At 41.8% G+C, this 21,935-nt stretch overlaps 1 protein-coding gene across 1 annotated transcript in view; it reads right to left on the bottom strand.

The window, feature by feature from the left end:
* Positions 1 to 21,935, bottom strand: part of LOC132400111 (protein-glutamine gamma-glutamyltransferase 2-like) — a 55,710-nt gene that overhangs the window by 18,623 nt on the left and 15,152 nt on the right. Inside the window, exons 4-7 of the mRNA XM_059981188.1 lie at positions 20,961 to 21,079; positions 17,799 to 17,927; positions 10,738 to 10,915; positions 5,660 to 5,786 (exon numbers count right to left, since the gene is read on the bottom strand). Of these exons, the coding sequence (XP_059837171.1) occupies positions 5,660 to 5,786; positions 10,738 to 10,915; positions 17,799 to 17,927; positions 20,961 to 21,079 (553 nt within the window). The remainder of the gene's footprint in view (positions 1 to 5,659; positions 5,787 to 10,737; positions 10,916 to 17,798; positions 17,928 to 20,960; positions 21,080 to 21,935) is intronic.

Consider the following 21,935-nt stretch of genomic DNA (forward strand, 5'->3'; position numbering starts at 1 on the left):
GCACAGTAGGTACACTCCCTCATACGCACTGGAGTGTAAAAAGATGATTAATTGATTCTCCCAATGATGGTGGAATCTGAAGTTCAGGACACATTCTCAACAAATGCTTGAAAGATACATAAATCCTGGAACAATGGAAAAGCTATCATAATTAAGTGCACCTGCCCCACCCACTCCATTTTTACATTTTCAAGTGGCCTACCTTACTTTGCCAATGTGTCAAGGATACTCAGACGTACAGATAATAGTGTACAAGTGTTCAAGATGGGTGGAAACTATTCCAGCAAGGAAGGCCACCGCCGCAGTCACAGCAAAAACTTTGATCTAGGATAAAATTTCTAGATGGGGATTGCCATGTCACATCGGGAGGAACACATTTCATTGTAGGTGTTTGTCAGGAATTATGTCGTCTGATGAACATCAAATGTGTTTTCATTGTCTGCATCTTTCAGAGACATCAGGACCAGTTCAATGAATGAATCAATTAACAACTGACTAAGTATCATGAGGAAGGCTCACCTTGGCCTACGGCTCTTCCAATGGTCATAAGTAGCATCAGAACAACCCAAACAAGCAACATAGATTAAGTCCATTCAAAGTGGTAATATGTCACCTTATGCCACTGATAGGAACCGTCAATCTCTGAGATGCTGATAAACGTATTATGGCAGACAGTTTAGTTAACCCAGGCTGCCCAGTCTGTTTCACAACAGGTTTCTGCTGCGTGGAGTGATCCAGCAGAAGGAGGACACAACCTGATTCCTGGCAAGTGGGTCCTGATTACTTACTGATTAGTATAATTGATTGATTTATTTCTTCTATATTATGTATTACATTGAACTGCTGCTGATAAGTTAACAAATTTCGTGACACATGTCAGTGATAATAAACATGATTCTGATTTTGATTCTGATTCTGATTAAGAAACTACAAAAGAAATCACTGGGAGCTGATTGGGAAGGTCTTTATCAAGTGCTGTTAGGTAGTAATTTGGCCATGAAGGCAGAAGATGTAAGTAAATGGATACATGCCAGCCACTGCAAACAAGCTGAAGTAGAATCCAACGAGAACAAGTGCTGTGGTTCATGTGCTAGTAACTTTTGACTCTGTGCCTATGCTACACTAACCAGCCAGAAGACTGACTTCGAACAGAGTCAACAACTACTGGACAATACAAAGTTTTTTATTAATACTAGTTGTTTTTTTGCAAACTTCACCTACTTACAATGAGTACAAATATTTCTATTAATATGCTTTATTATAATTTACTGTACATCTTTTTTATTTCTATAAGGATGATCATTAATAGAATAGTTCAAGCTCACAAAAATGTCTACTAATCTGCCTTACCATGACATAATCCTGTGAATCCTTTGAAGAATATATAGCCTTTGATATTTTTATAATTCCAGTAGTTTTTGCTTATTTTATACTATATGTAGATCCACAAGTTCTTCTGCCTCTGAATCTTCAGATGTAATGACTCTAAACATGTGATTCAGAATCAAAGGGGGGATTGTTGGATTGGACTGCTTAATTCTTTTTCCTTTACACCTTAACAATTAATTGCCTGCTTGTGTTTTATATAACTGCCTATATACTTGTAACTATTTAATATGTTTTCTAGTGGTCACAGGTATGTACATGCATTTCAATGGTGTTTCCTAGTTGTTACTGTTCTGTATAGTTCCGGAAGTTTCTCTGGTATCACATTATTTGAATAGGGCTATCTGCTTGGTTAACTCATATCTACCAACTTGAATGGAATGTTTCTTATCTATGGTATAAAGAGAGTGAACAAGTTGCCTTGCCACCTTCTTTTATTCTTCATTCTCTCCCTTCCCTTACTTGACCTCTGCTCTTCTCTGTTTTCAATTCTCTTTGTTCTATTAGCACTTAAATGATCATAATACAATAAGTTTTATGCCTCTTTCTTGACTTCTGTAAAAACCTTGGATGAGAAACATCAAAAATGGTGATCTTGTCATAATGCCACTTATTGTTATTGAGAGGAATAAGCATGATATATTTGTGAATCTAAATGCCCAATTTAACTGCTGCAAGCCTAAACCAACACTACAAGTGGCAAGGGCCCGGCAGGAGTGGACGTTGAAAAGCATGTTGATCAAATTAATTCTGTGACATCCATTATTGTGGTGCCCAAGGCAGGCCAAACTTTGTGAATTTATGGGGATCATAAACTTAACATATGTACAATCAAGCTAAGACACACTGTTTACAGTGCAAGTTCTGTAAGCTGAGTTAGCAACTGCCGAACTCCTTGTGCAAACTGGAACTGCCACAAGTATAGCTGCATTTCAAGTTCATGTTAATTGCATTGGGTATTTACACTAAGTGGCTCATTTTATTAAGTACACCTGTACACCTCATTAATGCAAATATTTATCTAGCCAATCAGTTTTCAGCAACTCAATGCATAAAAGCATGCAGACTTGGTCAAGAGGTTCAGTTGCAGCTCAGACCAAACATGGGAAAGAAATGGAAGAAGGAAGATCTCGGTGACTTTGACCATGGAATGGCTGTTGGTGCCCAATGGGGTGGTGTGGGTGTCTCAGAAACTGCTGAGATTTCTGCACCTAACACATTCTAAAGTTTACAGGGAATGGTGTGGAAAACAAACAATTGAAAACAATCAGTGGGCTGCATTTATTTGGGCAAGAGGGACTTGTTGATGAGAGAGGTTAGAGGAGAATGGTCAGACTGGTTCAAACTGTCAAGAAGGTCACAGTAACTCCAACAACCAAGAATTACAGCAACGGTGTACAGGACGTACATAATAAGCAGCCGCTGGGTATGTACCCAGAGTGTAAATAACATAAAATAAGCTTTTTTTTTGCAGCAATATGACAGGCATAAATCAAAGTAAATTATACCAAGAACTGTGGACTTGGGTCAGGCAAAGGGAGGAAGTGTGTGTTTTGTGGTTAATTCTTGTTGGTGCTCCGATGTGGTGGTTCTGTTGACATTGTGTTCCCCCGGCTTGAAACACCTAATGGTCAAATGCAACCCATTCTATCTCTCCTGTGTAATCCTAACTGCAGCGTATATACCACCAATGGTCAACTATACTTAAACACTCGTGACGCTGCATGATGCCACCTCCAAACAAGTAACAGCCCATCACAGCAGAGAATTTAACCAGGCTTGTTTGAAGAAAACCCTGCCCAATTACCATCATCATATAACCGGCAGCACCAGAGGGCCCAACATACTAGACCACTGCTAAGGTAAGGAATCCCCGCCGTTCCTTGCCAAGACTACATTTTGGTAAACTGGATCACTTGGCTGTCCCTTTCCTACCTCATACAGGCAGAGCTTAAAAATCAAAGCTCCAGAGATTAGGACAACTAAGAAGTGGCCATGTAAGGTGGAGGAGCAATTATGGGATTGCTTTAAGTTGGTGCATTGGGCCGTGTTCAAGTACTCATCTAGAGATCTGAACGAGCACACCATGGTTGTAACGGACTTCATTAAGACAGCTGTACATGATTGTCTCCCCACTAAACCATTCAGCTTCTTCCCCAGCCAGAAGCCCTGCATGAACCACTAGACTGAAAATCTGCTGTGGACCAGATCAGAGGCACTCAAGTCCGGAGACCAAGAAAGCTACAAGGGCTCCAGATATGATCTCTGGAGAACCACCTCAAGGGCAAAGTGGAAATTCTGGACCAAACTTGAGTCAATGAGGGATGCTCAACAGCTGTGGCAGGGCTTACGTGCTGTCACCTCCTACGAAGTTAATCAAGCGACATGGGAGACAGCAGGGCTTCTCTTCCGGATCACCTCAATGCCTTCTATGCTCGTATGACTGTCAGAACATGGAGAAACCACCATGAACCCCCACGTCTCCTGATGGGCGGGCTGCTTTCAGGAGGGTGAATCCATGGAAAGCATCCTGACTGGATGGGGTAACTGGCCACGTACTAAGGGCATGTGCTGACTAAGGGCATTGGTTTATGCGCTCACTGAGATCCTTAACCTCTCACTTTGTCAGTGCGTTGTACCCTGCTGCTTCTAGCAGGCTCAACTATACCCATGCCCAAGAAGAGCGTGGTAACCTGGTTAATAACTATTGCCCCATTGAAGATAGATTGATAGATTGATGATGAAACACAACAGCTCCTGTCTGAGAGCTGACTTGGATCCTCCAATTTGCCTACCAGAGCAACAGGACAACAGTAGATACCATCTCATTGGCTCTTCACTCAACCCTGGAACATCCAGATAGCAAAGGTGTATAAATCAGGATGTTCTTTAACGATTACAGCTCAGCATTCAATACCATAATCTCTTCAAAACTAATCAATAAGTTCCACTAATCAATAAGGCCTCAATTACTTCTTGTGCAATTGGATCCTGAATTTCCTTACTTGTAGACCCCAGTCAGTTTGAATAGGCAACAACATCTCCTCCACGATCTCCATCAACACAAGTGCACCACAAGGCTGAGTGCTTAACCCCCTGCTGTACCCGCTTTACACTTATAACTGTGTGGCTAAGCACAGCTCCAATGCTGTATTGAAGTTTGCTGATGACACCACTGTCATTGGCCAAATCATAGGTGATGATGAATCACCATACAGGAGGAAGATTGAAAATTTGGCTGAGTGGTGTCATAACAACAACCTCTCACTCAGTGTCAGCAAGACCAAGGAACTGATTATAGACTTCGGGAGAGGGAAACCGGAGGTCCATCAGCCAGTCCTCATCAGAGGATCAGAGGTTGAGAGGGTTAGCAACTTTAAATTCCCAGGTGTTACTATTTCGGTGGACCTGTCCTCGCCCTGGCACATATGGTCAATTACAATGAAAGCCTCGCAGTGCCTCTACTACATTAGGAACTTATGAAGATTTGGCATGACATCTAAAACTTTGACAAACTAGATAGATCCACTCCATCTATGACTATTGTCATCTCAAACATCTCTATCAAGCTATCTGTCATTCTCCATTGCTCCACAGAGAAAAGCCCCTACTCACTCAACCTATTCTCACATCACTCAGCCTATCCCACTGGACATGCCCTCATATCCAGACAGAATCCTGGTAAATCTCCTCTGCACCCTCTATGTGTAGTGGAGAGTATAATAAATTCAGATAGAGCAGGTGCACATTTAAACAGATAGAAATGGGTTAGTGGGCCTGAAATTGGACCTAAACAGGACGTAAACAAGCCGCACCTGGTCAAAGGGAAGGTAATAATAAAGGAAGCTAAATTTCTCACACTTTTGTCTAATGAGTTAAAGGTTAGCCATTATAACAAGGCAAACATGAGGAAATCTGCAGATGCTGGAAATTCAAGCAACACACACACAAAATGCTGGTGGAACACAGCAGGCCAGGCAGCATCTATAGGGAGAAGCGCTGTTGATGTTTTGGGCCGAGACCCTTCGTCAGGACTCATTATAACAAGTTTGTGTCTCTATTGATGGATGCTGGTCTTGGGTCCTGCAAACATAGGATCTTAGTTTCTGAAGGATAAGAACCCATAAACTTAAAACGTATATATTTTTTCAATTAACAATACAAACTTAACCTGCTTCCTTATTCAGAGACTTTGGTTATTACTTTTAATTGAAAGTGATGATAATTGCAATTACTCCTCCATTAACCTTTAGTTAATACTAGTGTGACTCACCATACATGTTCACCAAGCATTCTTCCATATTCATCAATCTCTTCCTCAATTAGTAAGTTGCAGTTCATGTCATGAGCAGAGTTATAGTTTGTGACCACACGAGAAGGAATTCCTAGGCACCTCAAAACTGAAGAAATGTAAAAGGAATATAATTCAAAATAGTTGCAGAAGCAGCATCCAAAAAAAAAAACCCTCACTCACAAAATGCCAGAGGAACTCAGCAGGCCAGGCAGCATCTGTGGAGAAGAGTACAGTCAATGTTTCAGGCTGAGGCCCTTCAGCAGGACTGGAGAAAAAAAGATGAGGAGTAGCTTTAAGAGGTAGGAAGGGGGAGGGGAGAGAGAAACACAAGGTGAAGGTGAAACCGGGAGGGGGGAAAGATGAAGTAAAGAGCTGGGAAGTTGATTAGTGAAAGAGAGACAAGGGTGGAGAAAGGGTCATTTAGAATTTGGCTCTCACAATGCTCACAATTTTATCCTGGAGTTGATTACAGTTAATTCAAGGCACTCAAAGTATCTATAAATGGCAATGAACAAAATAGAAGGTAATACATTATGTTACCACATAGAACAGCACAGTACAGATCCTTCAGCACATAATGTTGTGCTAACCACTCTAAATTTAACCTACTCTAAATATAATCCAGCCCTTCCATATAACCACCCATTTTCCTTTCATCTATGTGCCTGGCAGCACCTTCCCGGCACTTACTACTCTCTGTGTAAAAAGTTTACCTCAGACATCCACCCATACTTTCCTCCAAACACCGTAAAATCATGCCTCCTTGTATTAGCCATTTCCACCCTGAGTTAAGTCTCTGGCTATCCACTCCATCTATGACTATTGTCATCTCGAACATCTCTATCAAGTTATCTGTCATCCTCCTTTGCTCCAAAGAGAAAAGCCCCTACTCGCTCAACCTATTTTCACATCACTCAGCCTATCCCACTGGACATGCCCTCGTATCCAGACAGAATCCTGGTAAATCTCTTCTGCACCCTCTCTGATTCATCCACATCCATCCTATAATGAAGCAACCAGAACTGAAGTGTGATCTAACCAGAGTTTGATAGAGCAAAATTACTTTGTAGTCCTTGAAATCAGTCGCTTAAGTAACGAATCACCTATCTCAATCACCCTATGAAAATGCACTGCAACTTTGAAGGATCTTTGGGCATGAACCCCAAGTTCCCTCTGTTCCTCCACACTGTTAAGAATCCTGTCATTAACCCTGTATGCTGCCATCAAGTTTAATCATCCTAAGTGAATCATGTCGCGCCTCTCTGGGTTGAACTCTATCTGCCATTTCTCTGCCCAGCTCTGCATCCTATCAATGCCCCACTGTAACATATGACATTCTTCAACACTACCTGCAACACCGACCTTCATGTCATCTGCAAACTTACTAACCCACCCTTCCACTTCCTCATCCAAGCTAATTATGAAAATCATAAAGGGCAAGGGTCCAAGAACAGACCCCCGTGGATCACCACTGGTCAGCGATCTCCAGCAGAATATGCTCCACTACTGCCACACTCTGCCTTTTGTGGTCAAGCCAATTCTGAGTCCACACAGCCAGGTTTCCCTGGAGCCCATGCATCTTGACCCTCTGAATGAGCCTACTATGGGAAATCTTGTAAAATGCCTTGATAACATCTATCTACATCACATCCATTGCCCTACATTCATCTATTTGTTTCTCACTTCCTCAAAGAATTGAGTTAGAGTTGTGAGGCATGACCTGCCCCTCACAAAGCCATTCTGACTATCCCTAATTAGATTATGTTTCTCCAAATGCTCGTAAATCCTATTTCTAATAATCCTCTTCAATAATTTGCCCACCACTGACGTAAGACTCACTGGTCTATAATTCCCAGGGTTATCCCTGTTAACTTTTTTGATAAAAAGAAATATCATTTGCTATCCTCAGATCTTCTGGTACTACTCTTGTGGCCAGTGAGAATACAAAGATCATTGCCAAAGGTGCACCTATCTCTTCCCTCCCTTCCCGTGGTAATTGGGACATATCCTGTCTAGCCTTGGGGCCTTATCTATCCTAATGTTTAACAAAATTTCCAGGAGATGCTTTCTTAATGTCAACAAGTTCCAACATATCAGCCTGTTTTACACCATCCTCACATTCATCAATGATGTCCCTAACACTGGTGAATACTGAAATAAAGTGCTCATTAAGGACCTTCCCTGACTTCAGTCACGTTTCCTCTTCTATCCCTGATCGATCCCAGTCATTATGTTCATCATGTGCATGTAGAACATCTTGTAGTTTTCCTTTATCCTACTTGACAAGACATTCTCATGTCTCTTTCTACCTCCCCTAATTCCATTCTTAAGCTCCTTCCTGACTATTTTGTAACTCTGAAGAGCCCTTTCTGATCCTTGCTTTCTAAACTTTAAAAATACTTCTTTTTTTCCTCTTGACTAGATGTGCCCCACATCTTATTAACCATCGTTTCTTCACCTACCATCCATTCCCTGCCTCAATGGACAAATCTATTGAGAAACCCATGCAGGTGTTCCCTAAGCAGCCTTCACATTTCCGTTTTGCATCTCCCTGTTCCAAATTTACTATTTTGAGTTCCTGCCTAGTAGTGTATGATTTGCCTTCCCCCAATTAAATACTTTCCCCGCACAGCCTGCTCCTATCACTGTCCAAATCTATAGTCGAGGTCAGGGAGATAAAGTCACTGTCTCTGAAATGGTTACCCATCAAGAGATCTGTTACCTGACTAGGCTTGTTGCCCTCAGCTAGATCCAAATGCTTCTACCCCAGAAGCACTGTCTAACAAATTCTGCCCTGTCTAAACCTTTTGCACTGAGGTGCCAATCAAAATCAGGGAGATTGAAATCACCCATAACAACAAGGCTGTTATTTTTAGATCTTTTCTAAACCTGCCTCTTGATCTGCTCCTCGGAGTCTGTTGTTATTGGAGGGTCTGTAGAATACTCCCAATAGAGTGATTGCTCCTTTCCCATTTCTGACTTCCCCAACACTGACTAGGTCAATGATCCTGCCAAAATGTTGCCCCTTTCTGTATCTGTGACACTATCTTGTGTTAGCAATGTCACTCCTGCACCTCTTTTACCTCGGTCCTTGTCTCATTATTTGAATAGGGCTATAAAGTAGACATATTTCAACCTGTCCAACTGACTGCAACTCTGCCTTGTCCATGCCCTGTCCTTTCTCACAGTTTTTCTAGATGCTGCTGCTGGTTTCCTCAGCACCTGCAAACCTGAACTCCAGGATTGCAGACCTTCGACCATGGAGCACTTTGGTCCTCAATTTCCATTCTTTCAAGGACCTCCAGCCCTGGTTCCCTGGACGGTCACTGGCCCTCCTGACTCCTGCTGGTCCAGACCTATGATTCAGGACTCATTAACTCGGGGATCTCTAGTCTCCTCAGCACCAGCCAATCTGACCTCAGGGATCACTGAACCAGACCAGAGCAGAGTGCTCCAGTTTGGACTCCAAGCACCAGCTCCTGCCCTGACTATTCATTCTCCCACATCTCCGACCCTAAATGATAACCTGTCCCCAAAACCATCCCTACTAACCTAAAACAAACAGCTGGGTTGCTACATCTGAGCAATGATATCGAAGGACACTGCAGCTCGGACTTTATTGACCTGAACACCTGCTCCAGCTCCAAACTTTTTATTTACTGTCCCTGAACTCCAACTCTCCCTCATCCCTATCTCTAAGTCCTAACCTTACTTCTGACACCCATACTGTCCCTAAAAACATCCTGACAAAAAAATAACTAAATCTGAGCCTCAACACCAATAAATATCACAGCTCGGTACCATCTTGACTGGAAGAACTTCGAGCTCCCTGTATTTACTCTTCAGGACTTTATCCCTTTTCCTACCTATGTCATTGTAACAATATATACTATGACCTCTTGCTGCTCACCTCCCCGTAAGAATACTGTAGAACTGATTTATGACTTCCTTGACCCTGGCACCTAGAGACAGTTTACAATCCAAGAGTCTCTTTCACATCCACAAAATCTCCTATCTGTTCCCCTAACTGTAGAATCCCCTATCACCACTTCTCTCCTCTTTCCCCCCTTCCCTTCTGAGCCACGGAGGTGTACTCAGTACCAGAGACCTCGTCACTCTGTCTTTCCCCTGGTACATTGCTCTCCATCCCCACAAAAGCATCCAAAGTGGTTTATTTGATAGGGAGTGGAACTGCCCCTCTGCACATCTATTTCCTTTCCCTCTCCTAACAGTCATCTTATCTGTTTAAACATAACTGTGTGTGTTTCCTTTCCCATTCTAAAGATGTATGGATTAGTAGGTTAATTGGTTACCTCGGTGTAATTGGACAGCATGGGCTCATTTGTCAAATTAGCACATTACTGTGCTGCATCTGGCAATCAAAATTTATTTTTAAATTTTGTAGCATAGTTGTCAGCACAACACTTTACAATACCAACAACTCAGTTGATTTCCTACTGCCCTCTGGATGTTCTCCCTGTGATCATGTTGGTATTGTAAAACGTTGTGCTAACAACTATGCTACAAAATTTTAAAATATCAGCAGACCAGGCAGCATTTATGAAAAAGAGTACAGTCAATGTTTCGGATCAAGATGCTTCAGCAGGACAATTCAGGACCCACAGATATCATATCTCTATCCTATTCTATTCTCCCTACATTCCTATTGACTCCCTTCAGTTGCCACCACTCATCTACATAGTGGCCAATTAATCAGCATCCCACTTGCTTTTGGAATATGGTGGGGGGAGGAATGGAGCACCAGGTGGAGACCCATACGGTCTCTAGGAGAATGGGAAATCTCCTCACACAGACAGAATCAATTCCACAGATCCATAGGCAAGCAGTTCTACTGTGAATCTGTGCCACACAACCTTCATCTTCCATTTCCTTATTCCACATTATAAATCCCCCCACCTCTGTCTGTAAGGGGATCTTATTTGCCCCCATTCATCTTTTACATACTCCATACTTGTAGAAGGCTCAGTAATCATTTGTTATGCTTCTCACTAGTCACTCTAGATTCAAAAAATTCAATTTCAGAATAAAATCCTTACCAGTGCAAGCCACTGCTGCAAACACCCAACACTGTCCGTAGCGAACTGGCTGGTAGCCTCCTTTATACCACTGACGGAGGATTGCAACACTTCCATTCCATGACCAAGGGTACTCCCCTCCAGTGTATGGCTCACTCCATTTGCCAGCAAGCACCCCTCTGTCGTCAGCAGAATTTATCTGAAAAAGGATGGAAGCTCACCATGCAGGATGCCGCCAGGAGGTATTGCATTCCACACTTTTGTTAATTATTTCTTATAAAAAATGCCAAACTTTACCACATTGCTCAAAACATGAAGGGCATGTTTTGTGCATGTTCTTTGAATTTTAAAAATTCTTTGGATTTGATTATGTTATTTTACCTTTAACACAATTTGTATGGCCATCAACTAGTCCACAGAATATGGAGGCAGTGGCAATAAATATGGCAATAAGACCACAAGTCATAGGAGCAGAATTAAACCATTTGGCCCATCGAGTCTGCTCTGCCATTCCATCAGAATTGATTTATCATCCTTCTCAATCCCATTCTCCTACCTTCTCCCCGTAACCTTTAATGTTAATCAAGAACCTATCGACATTCGCTTTAAATATACTCAATGACTTGGCCTCCACAGCTGTTTGTGGCAATGAATTCCACAGATTTATTACCCACTGGCTAAAGAAACCCCTCCTCATCTCCATCCTGAATGGATGTCCCTCTGTTTCGAGGCTGTGCTCTCTTGTCCTAGACTCACCCACTATAGGAAACAACTTTCCCATACCCACTCTATCCAGACCTTTCATTATGCCTTTGGTTTCAACAAGACCTCCCCTTATTTTACTAAACTCCAGCAAGTACAGGCTCAGATCCATCAATAACTCTTAATCCTTTCATTTCTGGAGTCATCCTTGTGAGCTTCCTCTGGACCCTCTCCTACGCCTGCACATATTTTCTTAGATAAAGGGTCCGAAACTGCTCACAATTCTCCAATTGCAGACTGACCAGTGCCTTATAAAACCTCAGCATTACATACTTGGTTTTATCTTCTAGTCCTCCCAAAATGAATGTCAACATTACATTTGCCTTCTTTACCACTGACACAGCCTGCAAGTTAACCAGATGATATAAACTAAAATGACGTTAAGATCAGTTATAAAATCAAGCCTTCAGCAGAGTAGTAGTAAACTTGGAAGATCATTTCTTGAATCAGATACGATTTGTTTAACTATCAGAATTAATCACTGAACAATATAGAAATAAAATCACAAAATATAAACAAATAAATAGCAGCAGAAATTTAAATGTGAGGAAGATTGTGTTAAAATCAGAATGAGAAGCACTGAAAATCAAAACCGAGTTGTGACTGTAGGTTGGAATCTTGTTGGCAGCACTGCCATCTGCTGGAATGAAAGACCATCACAAACTCAAGTGAGTGACTGCTTTAATAAGAACTTGATTGATCCCATTTAGCAAAGTTCAAAGTTATTATCAAAACATGTATACCATATACAATTTGGAGATTCATCTCCCTGCAGACACTCACAAAACAACTAAATGCAATAGAATTTGAGAAAAACCACACACAACAAAGTATACCTCACATCCAATGTGCAAAAGAGGACAAATCACGCAAATAGTGAAAAAAATAAACAAATCACGTAAAGAGCATGAACTGCAGAGTCCTCGAAAGTGCGTCCACATTTGCGTGGCCAGTTCAGCACTGAGGTGAGTGAACATCTGCTCCTGCACCTGGTGGCATGTGACCCAAGACCCCTGCACCATTTGTCTGATGGTAGTAGCAAGAGGAATGGGAGACCAGTCAAACACAGGCAGACGGAGCTGAGCTCCTGTTAATTTTCTAATTTCGGCCTTGATGATTTAAATCTTGTTCAACGCTTTAATCAGCATGGAGTAATGGAGCTGAGCATGGGTTGATCTACTGCTAGGCCTCGACACAGCGTCCACCCCAGTGATGGCCACCCCGGCCGTATTGCACTCTCGGGAGTCTAGGTTGCTGAATCTTCCAGGAGATTGCAAAAACCCTAGTTAGATGGTTCTAAAATATATCCCTTAATAGAAAATTATGGGCTGCAAACTGCAATGATCGCAGTTTGGAAGAAGGATATTGACTAGTGTGTCCAGTAGTTTTGTGAGATGCCTGAAAAATGTTGCCATTGGTAGTCAGTGCCAACTTTACTGCACCACAGCCAGGAAGATCACTATCCTTTCATTTCCCCCGTCAAGCCACAGGGAACGTGTGGTATGATTCAATGAGGCCAGCACTCATTGTTCTAAACTCATAAGTGTAGTCCCAATGTGCATAATCTCCCCTTATAGCACAAAACTCCCATTCCTAGATTGAATCCAGTGGATCTTTATTGGAGCACTGGTCTGCCTTGTGTGGAAGCTGCGGTAAGGAAGGGTTGACTTGATGACCATGAAAAGATAGAATGCAGACTGCCCAGACAAGTCTCTTCCAGAACTGCCTACTCTCAAGAAGCTTAAATCGTCCCTTTGATGGGAGTTCAGTGAAACTCTCTCTCACCGCTCCTGCTCTGTGATCACCTTATAATTCTCTCTCCCCTCCCCCCAGTTTTTTTTCTCCAGTCCAGCCAAAGGATTTCAGCCCGAAATGTTGACTGTACTCTTTTCCTAGATGCTGCCTGGCCTACTGAGTTCCTCCAGCATTTTGTGTGTGTTGCAGGCGAGAAAGGTCTTTGAAGAGCATAGTTTCACTTTGCAGAGCAGGTTCCCCGAGCCATTTTCACTTGCTGGAGAAGAGAGAGCATATAAGGAAAGGATGTGAAACACACACCGACTAAGGGACAATTGCTTTACTAACTGCAAGCTTGTAGTTTCTATTGATGTTTAACACCTGTATTGCGAATGGTGAATTGATCGACAAGTAAGGAATTCAAACACACACACTTTACCAAATGGCCAACATCCACAACTGCTAGTGAATTCTGTATAAAAATGGCCTTTTCTCTGTTCTGACTGTAGAACAGTGTGGGTGACAGGGGCCATGCATCTCCTTGTGCAAATGTAAAATAAAGTATGAGTGAGGAGCGAGTGCAAGTTTTGAGTGTCCAGTTAATTGGCGATGTCAGATACTCAGAGATTCCACAAAGATGTCTAACCCTTGACATTGTTGTGTATTTAATATTTCAGTAATATTTGAGTAATATTGTAAATATATTGTTTGATTAAGCATTCATGTTGGTTTAAATAATTCATTACAGGTTATACGTAAAAGTACATGAAAGGCATACGCCATCACACCATCACATACGCGCGTGCCTTGCTTAAAGTAACAACAAAGGTAAGACATGCATTCCCGACTCAGTGTTTCTTTTCCATCAGTTTTATGTTTTGGAGTTCCAAATGTAGCAGACTTCACTATTCAGGAGAAAGGGTTTCAGCTCTGGTCGCCAATCAGACCTAAATCCTAAGGAGCTCGTACTTGAGCAAAGGGCTGAGTCTGTTGCTGCTGGAGCACAAATTTCATACTGTGTGGAGTAGTTAAGCCATGACAATACCTTAGGCATTGACATGGGAAAGCTGCAGCATAAAAAAGGAGTTTGCCTCAGTCTGGATCAGATCCCATGGGAGCACAGCAGGGGATAACGGTGACTGGTCTGGATCGAATCCAGGTTGCCCCAGTCTGGGTCAGATCCTGTGGGAGCACAGTTGGTGTGTAGTAAGTGTGTGATTATAAACAGGAAATCTGAAACGTGTGTGTGTGTGTGTGTGTGTGTGTGTGTGTGTGTATGAATGATAGCATGGAAGTCCCCTGTCCCAGACCTCTAAAAGGACTTGGGTAGATTGCACAGACTCAGAGTCACAGTCTTAGATCACTACAGCACAGAAACTGTTGTAGTTTCACCCAACCTCAATGAAAAATGCCTGCTTGCATAGTTTTGTATACCTCTACCAAATCACGACTCAATCTTCTACATTCTAGATAGGGAATAAATCCTAACCTGTTCAACCATGCCCAATAGTTCAGATTCTGTAGTCCTAGCAACATCCTTGTAAATTTTCTCTATACTCTTTCAACCTTGTTTACATCTTACTTGTAGACAGATGACCAGAACTGGATACAATAGGTCTCACCAACGTCATATACAATTTCAACATAACATCCCAACTCCTGTACTCCGTACATTGATTTATGAAGGTCAATGTGCCCAAAGCTTTCTTTACGACCCTATCTACCTGTGACTTAACTTTCAATGAATTATGGACCTGTATTTGTAGCTCCCTCTGTGCTACCACTCTCCCCTGTGCGTCACCACTCACCATGTAAAAACTACACTTGTTGGTCCTCCCAAAGTGCCACACCTCACACTGGTCTGCATTAAAATCCATCTGCCATTTTTCAGCCCACTTTTCTAACAGGTCCAGGTCCTGCTGCAAGCTTTAATAGTCTCCCTCGTTGTCCATTATACCACCAATCTTGGTGTCATCTGCATATTTGCTGATCCAGTTTATCGCAGTATCATCCAGGTTGTTGATATAGATGATAGACAATAGACCCAGCACCGATACCCATAGCACACCACTAGTCACAGGTCCCCAGTCAGAGAGGCAACTATTTACTGCCACTCTCTGGTTTCTCCCGCAAAGTCAATGTCTGATCCAAGTTATTACCTCACTTTGAATGCCAAGCGACTGGACCTTCTTGATTATTCCCCCGTACAGGATATAGTCAAAGGCCTGTAGACAACATCCACTGCCTTGTCTTCATTTATTTCCCTGGTAGCTTCCCCGAAAACTCTCTATGATTGGTTAGGCATGGTTTATCATTCACAAAGCCATTTGATTATCTCTAATCAGTCCCTGCCTATCCAAACACTTATATATCTGATCCCTTGTAATACATTCCTCTTCCTCAGTATCCTGTATCGGGTCCATGACCTCACTGCTGCTTTGCCTCACATCTGTGCCCGTCTCCCGAGTAAAATACAGATGCAGATAATCCACTTAAGATCTCCCTCATCTATTTCAGCTCCATGCATAGGTTACCTCTTTGATCTTTAGGGATTCTCTGCACTGGCTGCCTAGCCCCTTTCCACCTTCTGACGGTAACTCAGTTACTGGTGTCCTGCACCTTAGTGTAACTGCTTCCCTGTAGTCCTGCCTGTCAACCAGTCAGCCTTCCGAATGTCACAGAGTTCATCCAGTTCCGGCTCCAACTCCTTAACGTGGTCTGTTAGAAGCTGCAGATGGATGCACTTCTTGTATGTTATGGAACAGAAAGTATTAGGTATATTGTATGGGTAGAATGGACCAAGTGAGTGTCTGCAGAGGGGTTGTTAGAGAAAGCAAAATGTGAGAAGACTATTGGGTGGTCTGTGTTTGTTCAAAGCAGATGTGAAATGAATTTACAGGATTTACAGGTCAATCCTGTAAAAAAAACAGATAATGTGGACAAAAATCAAAGAGGGAAAAGACAGAAAGAACAGGCACAGAATAATAGCATCACAGGCAAAACACTGGAGAAATTCAGCAGGTCAGGCAACATCTATGGAGACCATTTCAGATGCTGCGCTGCAGTCTGAGAGTTTCATCATCCACTGGAAAGACAGGACTGTTGAGTCTTAAAGGTAGATAGATATGCTTCACGATTAATTCATCTGGTGCACAGATGTGATGGTTCTGTCTTAATCCTGCTCACTCGACCTGAAACATCTAGTGATCAAATGCCATCCATTTTATCTGCTGGAGGAGCTTTCTGCCTTCATCATGGTCATATTCAACCTCTAGCCACCATCAAGAAGGTACTGGAGAAGCAGGGCACTGCAATCAGCAGTCACAAAACAGCGTATACCGTCCCTAACGTTGTGGGGGATTTCAACCAGGACACCTTGGAGAAAAACCATCAACATATCTCCTGTGGAACCAGAGGAGTCAACACAGTTGACCACTGTTACACCACCATTAAGAATGCTAAATGTGCATTCCCACCCCCACACTTTGGGAAGTCTTATCACCTGGTGTACAGACAGAGGTTAAAGACTGCAGCACCAGTGGTGAGGACAAAGAAGGTATGGTGATGTGAGGCAGAGGAGCGCTTACAGGATTGCTTTGGGTCAGTGGTCTGGACGATATTTAAAGTTTCATCTTCAAATCTGAATGAATGTACACAGTTGTCACTGGCTTCATAAACACCTGTGTGGATAAGTGTGTGCCTTCAAGATCAACACGGACATATCCCAAACCAAGTGCCATGGATGAATCGGGAGATTCATCTGAGGGCTAGATCTGAGGTATTTGGGACAGGTGATCCAGAACTACACAAGAAATCCAGATAGGACCTATGGAAGGCTACTTTAAGAGTGAAAGAACAATTCCAACTGAAGTTAGATATGGAATTGGATTCATTTTAGTTCTGGCAAGGTTTTAAGGTCTAATTCTTACAAGGTGAAACTTAATGTTATGAATGGCTGTGATGTTTCACTTCCAGATGAGCTCAATGCCTCTTATGCACACTTTAACAGGGAGAATAAACTACACCAGTGCAAAACCCTGTGGTGTCTGGTGACCCTCTAGGCTCTGCCTCAGAGGCCAAAGTCAGAACGTTTTTCCAGAGGGTGAACCCTCACAAGATGACAGGCCTTGATAGGGCAATGAAACTCTATGCCAACCAACTGGTGGGAAGACAGCCTATCCAGTGGCAGGAGGCCAGGGCATGTACATTTAGGAACAGGGCTTGATTTACTGTTGTTGTTTTGTCACTTACCACATTCTATTGTGTTGTGTTGTTCTTCTCAGCATTGTTGACACTGGAAGAAGATGTGGTGACACACAGGAGTTGGCTCACCACATATTTGGGATTGCTAATGACACACTTCACTGTATGTTTCAACATACACATAATAAATAAACCTGAATCTTCAATCTCGACCAGAGCTAACATTCCAAACTCAGTTTATTGGTTGCGATCTGGACAGAAGTATCATTGAGTCAGAGAATCAATGGACAGGTGGCTGAACCAAAAAAGACAAGGTTGGAACTATCACAAATTATCCATTCTTTTATTTTAAGTAAAACTATCCTTAATAGTTCAACACTCACCATAGCTGTCACAACTCTGCTGACATAAACAGGGTCATTTCTGCGCATACAGTCCTCTCTTGGATTTTTCTGGTATTTGATACTTTTATCCAATATCATAAGACAGATATCCACAATATTTTCTTCAAACTGAAATGGAAAACATTTTGATATCCTGTCTGAGAAATGTTTAGTGATGATAAAGTTTTTGCGAAGTTATTACAAAAACAGTAATAAGAATAAAGGTTATTTGAATGGATAATTTGGTACTTGCTGAAGTATTCGGTCAGTTTTTCCATTGCAAAACGAACCTGGCCATTCTTGTTTCTGTCCTCTCCTCTCTGCTATCACCCTCATCTTCCCCCTTTCACACTACCCAGTAAAAGCAATTAACCACCAATTGACCTCCAAGCCTCAAATGGGCCCTTTGATAATGACCCTCTCTTAGCAGGGGGGTGGGGGTCAAATTTTGTCCCCTGTAAAATACAATGCCCACCTGGCCTTGTCTGTTACTGAAATCTGAAGTGATGGCAATGATGGTGGTATCCGGGTAATCGTTACCTAGCTCGCCCATTGGGTGTACAAGGGCGTCTGGCCCATTATATCAGTTACTATTATATCAGTACAGCGGTTACTTTTGCCTCAACTCTTATCTAAAGACTCAAAGGATAAATCTTTGTGAAACAAGAACAAATTTTGGGTGTTTCATTTCTGGAGCTCTGCATCATTTGAAGACAACACAGTAAATAAATGAAATATGGGGATAAGATCCAAGAAGAGATGTTTATTTTGAAGTGGCAGGGCTGGTAACCTGCTCAAGTGATTGTTACCATCGCTGATTATAGAAATTCTTTACTGTGAGTTGTTATGTAGATTTAGTTTGCTCTCCCTGAAGGAATAAAATCGTTAACACATTTTCTCTTTGCCAGTCTTCCTAACATTCATACTAGTGCACAATTTTCGTTTAGCAACTATTGTTATCATCCCACTTGGTGCTATCCAAAACTTATGCTCAGGTGCCAATCATTTACTGCAAATCAAATTACTTGTGATTCAACCATATGCAAGCAACTGGCAATATCATCACAAATTGGAGGGGGTAAAACCAGGATGGAAACAATAGCAACCAAATTGTCAATGATCTGGAGTTTCTTCTAAGCTCAATTATAGATGTTGAATACACAATTACAGCTTATGAAAAGGGTCTTGGTCTGAAACATCGAATGTTTATTCATTTCCACAGGTGCTGCCTGACCTGCTGGGTTCTTCCAGCATTTTGTGTGTGTTGCTTTGGATTTCCAGACTTGCAGAATTTCTTGTGTTTATGAAAATGATATTAGGGACAATCTTGCATACCTTACAGATGCAAAAGTAGGTAGGATGGTGGGAAGCCTACCATTTGGAGAAGCCGGAGGAGAACAGAATCCAGGGCAATGTAAAAGTATATCTGAACTCACTGATGCACTGACAAGATCTCCTGCTGGAGAAGCCTGTAGAATATATGGCCAATGCACGTATAACTGGAAGTTTTGAAAGTAGCACCTTGGATAGTCCTATGTCGTCCCAGAGATCTTGATGTATTATGCATTAGGTACACTGGGGCATCTTAAATGACAATGCAAGTTTCATGATCAGTGTAGCAAATCCACACACCCATTAGTTTTAATCTCCATAGACTTTAATTTGAATAACACACTAAACCGAGCTGTGTACAATCCAGGGGAAGTTGGCCTTTATATATTGAGGAATTGAATGAAGTCAAAAAATTATATTTAGTGGGTGGCTCACACATTCAGAAAGATGAGGGTATTTTGGAGAGTGCGCAGACTTACTAGAATGCTTCTGTTGAAGAGTGATTACAGTTAAGTGAATTAGCCGGATGTTTAGTGATGTTTTTATGTACATATTTACTTATTGTTTATTGATTCAGCAGAGAACAGGCCCTTCGGGCCCAATGAACTTCACCACCTAGAGACCCACTTATTCAACCCTAGCCCAATCACGGGACAATTTACAATGACCAATTAACTTACAAACCAGTATGTCTTTGGAATGTGGGAGGAAACTGAAGCCCATGTACTCACAGGAAGAATGTATAAACTTTCTTAAAGATGATATTGGAATTTAACTCTGAACTCTGATGGACCGAGCTGTAATAGTGTTGTACAAACTACTATGGTACTGTGGCACCCCACCATTCTGACTGGAGCCCTCAGATTGAGAGAGTCCTGTGATTGGTATTTAAGCTGATGGAAGGTTGATACAAAGAGTTGCTTTTCTTATTGCTAAATTGGGCCTCTATATAAGATGCTTGGTAAAAGAGTTAGAGGGAATGCAAGGAAAATGAATGCTTAGATTTGGATTATACTCCTGATAGCTTGGTGGGAAAGAATTCAAAGGTAATTAGATAATAATTGGCATAAGTTTAGGTAATGCCCTCTCTCTGTGCTGTATGAATGTGCTAAACCACAGGACTTTTAACAGAGGAACTTTTCCATTTAAACTGAGTGCATTTATTGTTTCTTTGGATGGAATTCTTAGTAAGAAACCTGCTCTTGTTGCAGGTTTTGAACTGGAAATATTCCAAGATGAACTTCATTAGATCAGTGTCTTTCATGTTTCTCTATCTCCTATACTGAATGTAGTTCCCTGAGCCCTGAAAGGTGGAACTTGAAATCAGTCATCTAAAAATGATAACTTTACATTTGTTGCATCTTTAAAGTGATAAAATATTCACACAAGTGTAGAGACCATATTAAATACTAGGAATAGTGGTTAAAGGGATAGGTTTAAAGTAGTATAATCAAGGACGCTGATGATTGAAAGGGAATTAAAGAGCTCATGGATCTGAATCATTGCTAGACCAGAAGGCAATGAAAGGTGAGATGTTGCTTTGCTGCCGCTTACACGTGGGAGGAGGGAGCTGAGGGGGAGCTTTAGGGTTCTAACATTTAACTGTCATTCATTCTTTGGGGCACTCTGTTTTCATGGATGGTTGCGAAGAAAAAGTATTTCAGGATGCATATTGTATACGTTTCTCTGACATTAAATGTACCTTTAAAACCTTTGAAGTCAAGAGAATAGTAGTGACAAAGAAATGAAGTTCAAATGGAAGTGAAAGACAAAGTGTAACTCGCTCAATAATCAGATTGCAATAGAGGACTGATTCAGGATCTCACATACCTGTCCAAAGTACCACGAGCGAATATTAATCTGGTGACAAGTGCCATTATAGATGATCCCATCTTCATTTAGCACATATTCTTGTCGTCGCTCCTCACTATCCAGAAAGACTTCATCCTCTGACATGGTAAAGAACAGCTTTAATAGATAGCTTAACAATCATTTTTGATTGTTTATAATCTTAGAAATGCCAGCATAAAAATTTCCTCACAATACAAAACTGTGTTTTCTAAAGCTGGAAACTGAAGACTGTTAACTGTGACCTGCAAATTGCTAGAAGATCTGCATGTAACATGCATGCGATAAAAATACATTAGCACTGGTGAAGTTCCCAAAGATTGGAAGGTGGTTAATGTTGCTCTGTTATCTAAGAAGGGTAACAAGGCCAAACAAGAGAACTATATGTCTGTCAGCCTGAAATCAGTGGTGTGGAAGTACTGGGGATCTCACAGAGTCTGATCAGGGAGGAGTGAGCTTGGCTTCATGCATGGGAAGTTGTCCCTGATGGACTTTTTTGAAAAAAGATGACCAAAAATGTGGATGAGAGTAGAGCAGCAGATGCTGTCTGTTTGGATTTTCAACAAGGTCCCATGTGGTAGACTTCTCTGGTAGGTCAGGTCCCAAGAAATCCAGGTGCAGTTAGTAAGGTGGATCAAAATTGGCTTGGAGGTAGGAGGTAGGTAGGAGTAGTGTGGTTGAAGGTTGCATCTCTGAATGGAGGCTGATGACTTGTGATGCGGTCAGTATTTGGACCTTTGCAATTCATTATTTATTTGAATGATTTGGACTAGTTAAATGCACTAGTTTTCTTCAGAAAGTTGTGGATGACACAAAATTAAGATCAAAAGACCATAAGACATAGGAACAGAATTCCGCCATTCAGCCCAGCAAGTCTGCTCCACCGTTCCATCATTTATTATCCGTCAACTCCATTCTCCCACCTTCTCCCTGTAACCTTTGATGCGCTGACTGATT

The sequence above is a fragment of the Hypanus sabinus genome, chromosome 9, assembly GCF_030144855.1.
Source record: "Hypanus sabinus isolate sHypSab1 chromosome 9, sHypSab1.hap1, whole genome shotgun sequence".
Taxonomy (NCBI): Eukaryota; Metazoa; Chordata; class Chondrichthyes; order Myliobatiformes; family Dasyatidae; genus Hypanus; species Hypanus sabinus.